Genomic DNA, 11,060 nt, shown 5'->3' on the forward strand with positions numbered 1-11,060 from the left:
AACATGAATTATTTAATCTGCACCTTGTTTTTTTCAGTAAGGACTGGCATGCTAGCAGTACTTTTCAGACCCACACCATTCCCTCCTGGCACTGAAGGCACCACCAACCAGTACATCAGGCGCTGTGTAAGTTCTGAACTGTTTTATTATTTTCGTGAAACAAACATTGGGCTTTAAAATGTCCATGAGAGATCAGAACGAGCGCAGCAGATCTCAAATACAAGGGAAGATTCATGACACAGTAAACTGTCGGGGATGTGCTGAAAGCATTCCAGAAAGGTAACCCATATATTTACACAATATACACTGACACTGCAAAGATTGCTAGCACATCATTTTGAATCTCTTAAAAATAGTAGTTTCCACTGTCAAGTTTATAACATCAATAGCTTTATGGAGTATCCTAAAACAACAAGTGGAAAATTAATCATTGCTGATCTGCAACAATTCTGCCTATTTTTTGCTCGGTTTCCTAGGAAAGTAAGGCTTCCAAGGCTGACAGCACTCTCTGTTCTCAGTCACACCTCAGCCGTGGGCATTGTAAGGCAATCTGAAAGCTGATTACTGTAATAAACCTTAATGCCTGAAGCGGAAGTTTATTCATGTAATCACAGTGTAAGTGAGGTTGGAAGAGACCTCTGGAGGTCACCTAGTCCAACCTCCTGCTCAAAGCAGCGCTAACTTCAAGGCTGGAACGGGCTACTCAGCCCCCATCCTCTCAACTTGTGACTATTTCCAAGGATGCAGGCTCCGCCACCTCTGCGCAGCCCTGCTCCACCACCTCACCACCCTCCTCGTGAAAAACTGATTTCCTGGTCTCCAGTTAGAATTTCTCCATGCTGTAACACATCACCACTGCTGCTTGTCCTGTCACCGTACGCCTCCAAGAAGACTCTTCCTCTGCCTTCTCTAAACCCTCCTTCTGGCAGGGAAACACCACTGCCAGATCCTCACCTTCAGCCTCCTCCCCCCCAGGCCAAACAATCCCAGCCTCCGCAGCTTCTCCTCATGCACCAAGTGCTCCAGCCCCCTGACAGCCTTGGTGGCCTCCACCAGACTCAGGACACTTTGCTGACCTCTCTCTTGTGCTGGCAGCCCAGAACAGGAGGCAGGATCCAGCTGTGGCCAAGAAGAGACACTATTCAGTTCCCTCCATCTGCCAGTTATGCTTTTATTATTGCAGCCCAATGTGTGGCTAGCTTTCATTGCTGCAAAGAGTGCACTGTCAACTCGCATTCAACTTACTGTCCACCAGGTCCTCAGGCTCTTCTCTGAAGGGCCACCAGTCAGTACTGATGTATGTGGATTTTCTCAGCAAGAAAGACTCCGCTTTTTTTATAGCTAAAGCTCGTGAGCTTCCTCTTGGGCCATGAGCCCAGCTTGCCAAGGTCCCTCTGAATGGCAGCCCTGTCCTCCAGCATATCAACCCCTCCCTCCAACTTGCTGTCATCCACAAACTCAATGCGAGTGTATTCACCCTGTCCACCTGGGTCACCAGTGATAACATCACACAGCATTAGCCCAGGGACTGATCCCAGAGGAACACCACCAGTCAGATTTTGAACAGCTGACTAGCCTAACTGGGTAGTAGTTCTTCAGGTCCTCTTTCCTGCCCTTCTTGAAAAAGGGCATAACATCAGCCTTTTTGCAGTTATTACAAATATCTCCCAGTCCTCACAACCTTTCAAAGATGATAGAAAGGGGCCTTTCGTGACATCAACCAGTTCCACCACCCCCTCAGATAGACCCAGTCCAGCCCTATGGACTTGGGTACGTCAGGTTTACCTAAGCAGTCACTTTCTTGAGCCTCCACCACCCCAGGCACTACCTCTCACACACACGCTCTTCTACTATGCACACAGAGCAAGAAGGAAGATCTAAATGAACCTATGGGTTTATCCCCTTTTGTTGCAACTGACACTAGATTCCTCTAGTAATTCAGAACTAATTATTTTGGGTTTCATAGAAACATAAAATAGCTCAGTTGGAAGGGACCTTGAAAGATCATCTGGTTGAACCTCTTGTGGGAAAGGGAGCCTAGATGAGGGCCTAATTTCCAATTACAAGAACATACTAAATTCCTAACATGTTAGCACTGCTACAGCCACTTCAGCAAGCTAACAGCTAATAATCAAAACTATTAACTTTCCTCCAAGCATCAAACTCTTCTCTACTTATTACAACTAAAGGCAAAATTTAGTTTCACACAACATAGCTTAGCCATCTTATTTTCATTCCTGTGCAAAAAGCCCTTAACTGCTTGCTGTCCAAATCATAACTCCAATATGAACACTTAACAGTGTTCCTGAATGCTTTTATGTAATGAGAACGTCAACTACTTCTTTACATTTTCAGCTTTGGACCGCTGAAAAAGAACTGAGTATCCCCCGATTTTTAATTATTTCTTTTGTTTGTTTAGATCATACTTACAAGGGCTGTATTTTGTATTGTACTGTCCCCTGAGTTTTAAGAAAATGCTCATTCCTTTACCTTTTCCACACTAAATTACCATTGAAATAAAAGGTACCTCTGTCAGTAGGTACCTTAGTCTGATGTTTACAATTAGCTTTAAAAAAGGAAAAAAAGAAAAATTGCTATTAATGATGGACTTTCTGGAATGTAGCCATCAATTCGCAGCATTTAAGAATGAGAACCAAAAGCTTGATCCTCCTGGATTTTATTTGTAATACTTACACTTAGCTAGATGTAGAATAAAAAAGTTTGCAGGACAGGGCTTAAATCACCCTCATAATCAAAAATAAACGAAGAGAGGAAATGTACAAAGTTTTTTCAGCAATAAAACAAGAAATAGAATAAACAGTAAAAAGCATCACTACGTTGGTTACAGAATTTCTTCTAACTCTTACAGTCTGATGCCAAAAGTTCCATAATGTCTTTAAATTATCATAAACTGGCACTTTGGCTGGAAGATACGGTCCCAGTCTCTCTTCAGTAAGCAAGAGCTTGAGGTAAGAGTTGAGTAGATGTTTCTTAAGCCAATTTTAACCACAATGAACAGTCCACTGCCTAGCTGCGCTGGTTTACTGTCTGTTGGAATAGGCGACAAAACAACACAGAAGCAACAAGTAACCAGGGCACAGCAGCACAGGTCACTTCTTTTGACAGGCAAGCTGGGACTTGCTGATTTATATGGCAGTCATGAAACTACGGCCTTGCATGTTACAAGTTACAAACGCAGGTTTTCAGTGTTATTCTCTCTTTGTCAATTGAAATCATAGCTAAAATAGTCTCTTGCAACAGAAATATACAATAAAGGTGTAAAGCAGCCATACTACAACAGACAGAAGATCTGCCTGGCCTACTATCTATCTGCACCTGCATCCCCTTGACCCAGAAGGGCAGCAGTACACTAGCAACAAGCTTGGCTCAGCTCCACCTGGTATTCCCAGAGCTGAGCTCTGGTTGTCAGAGCAGCAATTAAACCACAGTGCAAAACAAACATAGAGAAGGAAGCAATGGCCACCATAAAACAACAAAACTTGACAACCAAAAAGGATCAAAATCAACTGACCTGTGATGAATACCATGAAGACAAAACAAGAAGCAAGAGGCGAGTTCACTTGTCTATAATGTCACATACAAGTTAGAATCATAAAGTTCACTGTGAAATTTGTCTGTAAATCAGCATTCAAATTAAATTCCTTTCTACTTAAATATATACAAGAATACACAGCCGTGCAAGAACTGTCCTTTCTATCCTGTAACAAACCAGCCTTCCTGAATACATATGGTGAAGGTCCTTCAGCAGAAGTTTTCTGGAAACCGAATTCAGACTACACTATCTTGAGTTCACATATTCACATCTTCATTAAGGCCGGACTTGCCTTTAACATGTCAGTTTTATTCACATGGCTGTTTCCAGTCTTTGTTTTAGTTTCTATTATTTTTCCTGATTAAGATTGAAACCTGTACCAAGACGTGGTTCTTCGCAGGGAATGTTTGTAAAAATTGATATGGCATCTACCACTGGTTGTCATTTGGCTGTTGCACCTCCAAGTTCCTTCAGAGCTCTGGGATGAAGCTCTGGAGTGATCGCCATCTTGAAACTTTTCATTTTGCATTGTTCTCTTACATCTTTCTTATACAGAACTGTGGATGTGACATCCATAAAGATCTCCAGACCCAAGTGCCCAACATCAGCTGTTCATGTACCCTGCACAAAGACGCCTCCCAACAATTTGCAAGAGTCAGAACTTGTGCAGGTGCTATAAGCCCTTTACATTTCTGGAAACCACCATGAGAACAGTGAGACACTTCAGACCAGATGCCAGAACAGTGCAACACCACAGGAAGGAAGCTTCCCCATGCTCTCACAAAGGGCAAGTTCAGGAAGATGTGATTCCAGAACATGGGGGTGGCAGGACGTGATGGGACACCCACAACCTCCAGAGATCTCTTCCCCATCTCCAGCATTGACATGAACACAGCAAAGTGCACAGAGCCACGTATGAGCCCTTCTAGGGCATGAATGGCTCCATGGAGCCACTCCAGCCACACTGGCCCTGACTTCCCAGGAGGGTTAGTGACCAAGCCAGCTGCACCCACACCTCTACAGGGCACAAAGGAAAGAGGACAATTACACACCCTCCTCCCAGGAGAGGAGGAGGAATCAGGCCAGTTACAGACACCCTCCTCCCAGGGGAGAATGCAGGGGATGGAGAGGGATCAGACGGGTCACAGCCCCCCTTTTCTCCGGGGCTGGAGAAGGGGGGGGGGGGGGGGGGGGCTTAGGTCAGTTGCATCCCCCCTTTTTTTGGGGGGCAGAAGAATCAGTCAGCGATAGCCCCTTCCCGGGGCAGAAGATGAGATCAGGCCAGTTTCCTCGGCGGAAAAGGAGCAACATGAGTGAACCAGCCTGTCACACACAACCCCCCACACAAGGCCGGAGGCAGGGTGAGGGACTGCTCAGAGCTGCTACCGCCTCCCTGCCACGTTGCCCCCAAAGGTGGCCTGCCCGAACCCCACCGCAGACCCCCATACTCACAGGAACCCGCTCCTCCTCCTCCTTCTCCTCCTCTTCTCCCGACTCCATAGCAGCAGACAGACCGGCAGCCCCTTTTCTCCTCACAGCGGCCGCCCCGGGACTGGCGGGCCGGCGCGAACCCGCCCCGCCCTGCTGCGCATGCGCCGCCGCCCTGCCAACCCGCCCCGTCGTTAGGGACTCGCTCCCGCCCCGCGCATGCGCTGGCGTCCGTCATCCCCCTCCTCCCACCCCCCCGGTCGCGCGCCGCCGGTGGCCGTTGGAGGGCGGGGCGGGGCGGGGAGGGGCGGGCGCCGCCGAGCGGCGGCTGAGGGAGCGCGAGCCGGCGTTTTGGCGCGCAGAGCGGCGGCGTAGTGCCCGGATGGGAAGGGTGCGGGGTGGGTCTCCACACACACAAACCAGCCCTCCAGCCCCTACCCCTCTTCCCTCCCGGCTCTCAGAGCTGCCCGCTGGGTCCGAGCGATCTGGAAGTAGGCGCGGACTGAGGGGAAGTTTCTGTAAGCGGGAGGTTTTTCGAATGAGCGTGGTGGCTGCGTGCTTTTCCTGTGACAGGGAGCGGTTTCCCTTGTTCTTCTGTGCCAGTGCACTTGTTGAGGGGTGATGGCTGACCATAGCGAGCTTTGGGGCTCGGTGATGAGCATACCTTAAAATCTGGCGGCTGACATATTGAGAGAGCGTTGGTGTTAGCAGGGAACGAGATGTGATTTTCCTAGGTGGGAAGTCCGTTCAGCTTACTCAAAACTCTCCACCTGGAGAGGTGGTCTGTCTGTGGCGGTATGTCAGGGACCATTTTCCCAGTCAGGTTGGCAAAAGGGCCGGCCTCGAGTTTGGGGGAGACACTGCTGCCTGGGCACGCAGGGAAGTTGAGATGAACCTCTGCAAGGACCCCTTTAGGCCTGGGTGTCAGTGGGCTCCCTGCAATCGTTCATTGCTTCCCTTCAGGTGCCGTGAAGGAAGGAGCTCCGCTTTTCCCCTGACACAGCCTTAATCTCCTCCCTGAGGCATTTAGTACAAGTACTAACATTTTATGTTTCAGCTGGTTGTCAGCAAGGGCAAGGAAGGAATTTCCCCCTAAAATCATGATTGTCCAGCTGTATTCTATTTACTTATCTGTCCTCTAAAGCACCAAGAACAGATGACAGTTGAAGCCAGGGCAGCAGAAGATGCAGATCATTGATCTGGTGCGCTACTGACAGTCCTTCCCCCACAGCTCGAGAGGTATGGAGGAGTGAGAGGAGTCTCCAGGGTCATTGACTGCCACTTCACGATCTATGTTTCACAGACAGAGCATCATTTAATCTTTCATAAGGTTATTGAGCTCCTTCTCAAAAGCAATTAAGCTTTTCTGGTGTTGTTATAAGCAATATATCCAGCTGTCCATATGAATATAGCTCCAGACTGTCCACCTCTCTGCATATAAGACAATAACTGCACCAGTTTTCATTCTCTAGTAAGCAGAGGGAAGCTGAAGTAGACTGAAAAATAAAGGCACTTCCATAATATTTTCTGTCTCCTGAGTTATTTATTCTCCTCGTAGCAGTTATCTGCCATGTAACCAGCGTAACATCTCCCAAAAGGCAGCGTATGTTCATTTTCATCTGCGTTGATTCTGCAGTGAATTAGGTGTTATTTTTCAGCACTAGATAAATCAGAACACTAAAGTACGTCAAGGCAAACATTCCTTAAAATAATTAAAATGCTGACAAGAAAATGCAGCCTTATATCTGAACCCATCTCCTATTACAAATGCAATTAAATTTGCTGGTCTCAGCCTATCCTTGTCCTTGTTTATGCACATCCCCAAAAATCATCACCTAATAATTTACAAGTGAGGCTTAAGAAAATAACACATATCAGGCTGCGTGCCTGGGGTGACTGGGTGAGGAAGAGAAGAGGCAGCAATAAAAAAGTAAATACTGCTGCAAGAAGCAGCAATTCCACGCTTGCTTTCCCTGGGAGGTACGAGGAATAGCCTGCTTGATTTCAGTGCCATTTTCCCCTAATTACAGCGGTGCAAGGGAGAACAGAATTTAGCCTGTATGTTGTAGCGCTAATAACAGTTCCAAATGTCATCTGTGAGAAAGCTTGCCATTTGCTTTTCTCTGCTGCAAGTGACTGAAGGGCTCCTCTTGTCATACAATACAGAAATTCTGTCATTCCCTTTATTTTTAGAAGAGCAATTCACAGGCAGAGAGGGGAGGAGGAAGGGTTTTTCTGAATGTTTATCGCTTACACATCATACAGGAAGCTGTTCACATTCTTTATTAATTTTCTAACAATATCCAGAGACTTACTCAGTCTGAGATGTAATATGCTAAAATCCTTTCCAATAAAATGTCACTTGAAATGAAAATCAGAGAGGAATTTTAAAAAAGCCCATCACTGTGGAAGATTTTCAGAGAGCGCCAGGCCTGACCAGCCCTGCCTGGTTCAGCTTCCCCCAAAACTCAGTAAAGCCCAAGGGTTTTTAAAGGTGAAATGTAATGTTTTAAACTACAGTGATTGATTAATGTGCTAATTCCAGAGGAGACTATAAAATACAGGTGTCCCCCATGACTGCAAATATCTTGGAAAAAGGAATATTTAAACAAAACAGGTCCTGGCTTGTGCCAATGACACATTAATAGCAAAGCTTTTGACATGGGGATTCTTTCTATCCAGAGCCAAAGCACCCAGGCGACAGAGGAGTCTGGATGTGACCTCAGTGGAAGTGTTTAATAAAAGCAGATATACAGTACTGTGAATATTACGACCTCTTAGTTAAGAGTCTCTGTCCCTTACCACAACTGATGGTACCAGGCAGCCTGAGAGGATAAAAAGTGATCTATGAATGGTTGTGATACCCTCAGCTACTGCACTTTTTAACCAACCTCTTGGCACACCAGCGAAATACTAAACAGTTTTTCAAGTATTTTGCTGAAGATCTAATTGAGTTTCCAAGCTGTCAGATTTGGATGCACTGAGGTAGTTGGAAAATCATAATTATTGGGATCTGGTCAACAGGATTCTTCAGCTGTTCTGGAAAATCTCAGCTATTTCAGTGTTTGCATATTTCAGTATCAGGTATCTCAAGAACACTTACAGCTGACAGAGCTGGCTCCACTCTGTCTTTTCCTGGTTTGTGATCAAAAAAATTTATGTGGTTCAGTGGCAGAGACCCAGGTAGTCTCTTCCTCTAGTCTTGGTTAAAAAAATGTGAGGGAAAAAGCAAGGGAGTGAAGATAAAGTGTGTCAGTGGGCAGAAGGGTGGGCAGCAAGGAGAAAGAAAGTGCTCATACACGAGACTGATTAGGTAGGTGATTCAATTAGTGAAAGGGCAGTGGGAGTGCTCCATTAAAAGAAGAGCTGAAATGTGTATGTATTAGTGCAAATGAAGGAGTTCAAATTGCAGATGCAGGACATGAAACCAGGTATTAGGAATAACTATGATAATAATGAGTTAGAGCTCATGACTAGAGCACAGGCACCAAAGAGTCAGTGCTGCTCGGGGAAGATGGAAATAAATGTATGAATGGGGAGGCTGCGCTACCTGCCGTGGTTTACTAGGCTGGAGAAATAGGAGCTGGAATGGGTGGAACAGAACCAGTGTAGGTCAACATGACTTTGAGGAAAGCTGGAAGAAGATTTTTCTCCTTGCTGTCTGCGGTAGCGCTAACAATCTGCCATGACTACTGAAATACTGTCGGAGAAAGCAGGAGGGTTTATTAGCTGATTCTGTCTAAATCAGATTGAGGGATAAACAGAATCTGGGCTTAACTGCTGTTTCCAATCTCAAAAGAGCAAATCAGGATTAAACAGACAAAACTGTTTAACGAGGTAAAATGATCTGAGGGACTTGGGCCCAGCACTACTCTGCCAAACCTCAGGCACCTAACTGGGGTATTTAAGTTGGGACAACGGTCGCCTCACAGTCCCTAATTAGGTGTAGGATCACAAAACGGTTTGGGTTGGAAGGGACCTTAAAGATCATGTAGTTCCAACCCCCCTGCCATGGGCAGGGACACCTTCCACTAGACCAGGTTGCTCCAAGCCCCATCCAACCCAGCCCTGAACACTTCCAGGGATGGGGCAGCCACATCTTCTCTGGGCAACCTGGTCCAGTGTCCCACCACCCTCATCGTAAAAAACTGATGCAGCATGCCTAAGATCCACTGTCTGAGGGTACGTGGTTCCTTCCAGTGACCCCAGAAGGTGCCTGGGATAACTAAACACCTAAGTTAGGTACTCTGGTAAGATGCCCGAAATTAGGTTAAATAGACCCAAGTTTTGGGGACCTGAACATGGAGAAAGATTGAAATTTCTTTCTGTCAAAGGTGCGCGAGTTGCTTAAAATTTTATTCCATAAACAGGGAGGGAAATCCTGCATCAAAAGGCTCCAGACCTGGGCGAAAAACAACCTCAGCGAGAGTCCTGGGAACAAATAGGGATACTAAGAGAGTGATCAAGAGGACTCATCACCAACGAAAGCTTTATTGTAGGGGTCAGAAAGCTTAGGATGCAGGTAGGAGTGTGAAAGGGTAAGCTGGGGTGAGAAAAAGAACCCCAAGCCTTCCTCCCAAAGAGTGAGGAAGCTGAGCCCCCGATTTCAAGCAAAAGGAGAACATTTTAGTCAGCCTTTCTCCAGTGACCCAAAGTAGGCTGATACCGCTGCTGCAAAGTGTGCTGTTTATTGCCATCCCAACCGACAAGCAGACAGTGCAGCTCCTGCAAGTATCACAGTCACAGATTCAGGACTGGTGTCTTGACTCACATCTTATGCAATCCTTCTCCTCACCAGGAAGCGAGAAAGAACCTATTAAATCTGCCCACACAGCGTCTCTAATGCCTGAGCTGAAAGTGGTAGGAAATTATGATAGATGTATGGAGCCCTTCCCCAGGTTTCAGGCAAATCAGGGGAAAGTTCCTTCGGAAAAATGCACAGCTAATGGATATTCCAGCTGCGATAATGTTTGGAGGTCTAAGTCTTTCTTTAATTAAATCAGAGGTTTACGACTGAACGCTTACATTTCTGGTAGGAGTCTGTAGGGAGTAGCCTTTGAATTGGTAAATCAGCTGCCTGAATAAACCACTTGTCAAGCTAAAACGTTACGTTCTTGGAGTTATGTGCTAGGTTTAAACAAGAAAATAAGTAAGTGAATTTAGTGGGGATGAAAAATGACAAACTGGCAGTGCTGAAAACTGGAGTCTTTCTTTTACCCACAGGTTCAGGACAGTTACTGCAGTACGCTTTCTGTCTGTGCCATCCCATCAGCGTGCTTCTGCTCTGACAGCAGAATTGTTTGCACTCCATCACCCATTCAGACCTTGCTTTCTCTGCTGCATGGGGCTGCCAGAAATACATTCATCTCTGCTAATTGTACTGGTGGCTTCGGACACAAGCTTCGGACCTGGTTGTGCCAGGGCTACCTAGTTCTTCAGACTGATCTCCCTGATAAAATCTCTAGTAGCATCAGGGCTCTGAGGCTGTGCCTGTGGAAGCCGAGACATCTGTTTTATGCTTGAAATGTGGAGGAGTCTATCAAAGTTTTCAATCTGTCTTCTGCAGTAGCAGACTCCTGAATCTGTCCACCAAACTAATGCCCTCACACCTTGGCATTCAGGTATCTGAATCACAGACCAAGGGTGAAGTTCAGCTGACAGATGACTTAAACCTGAGTTTAAGTCTCTACACAGAGGTTTCTACATGTGGCTTGTGTGTTTAAACACCTCTACAATTGGTGGCAATGCAGGATGGAATGCAGTTGCTTAAAAATAGCATCTAGTTCAGTCCAAGGTACTTCCACATCTGCCTGGAACCACTGGGGGAGGAAGTCCCTCACCCTTCTGCAATAGCAGCTTTCAGTGATTCCTGAGGCATTCGACTGCCAAAACATGGGTATCTCCTCTAGGGTCAGTTGAATCACTCCTACACTTCACTGTGCTGAACTCTTGTTACCTACCCACCGGCATCTAGTGCCACCTGAGATGTAGCAGAGTGCCTAAGGTGTACATGCAGAGCTGGTACATCCGATACCAGACCTATGGGAGACCTGTGCCCTTGTGGAAATGGAGATGTGAT

The 11,060-nt window shown here is 46.3% G+C and overlaps 1 protein-coding gene across 5 annotated transcripts in view; it reads right to left on the reverse strand.

Moving 5' to 3' along the window:
- ALMS1 (ALMS1 centrosome and basal body associated protein) overlaps window positions 1–5,121 on the reverse strand; it is a 74,254-nt gene extending 69,133 nt beyond the window's left edge. For all 5 annotated transcript variants that reach the window (XM_049792677.1, XM_049792676.1, XM_049792675.1 and 2 more), the window contains exon 1: window positions 5,006–5,121. In XM_049792677.1, coding sequence (XP_049648634.1) covers window positions 5,006–5,053 — 48 coding nt within the window. In that variant the 5' untranslated portion in view covers window positions 5,054–5,121. The remainder of the gene's footprint in view (window positions 1–5,005) is intronic.
- Between the last annotated feature and the right edge of the window lie 5,939 nt (window positions 5,122–11,060).

The sequence above is a fragment of the Accipiter gentilis genome, chromosome 3, assembly GCF_929443795.1.
Source record: "Accipiter gentilis chromosome 3, bAccGen1.1, whole genome shotgun sequence".
NCBI classification, from domain to species: domain Eukaryota; kingdom Metazoa; phylum Chordata; class Aves; order Accipitriformes; family Accipitridae; genus Astur; species Astur gentilis.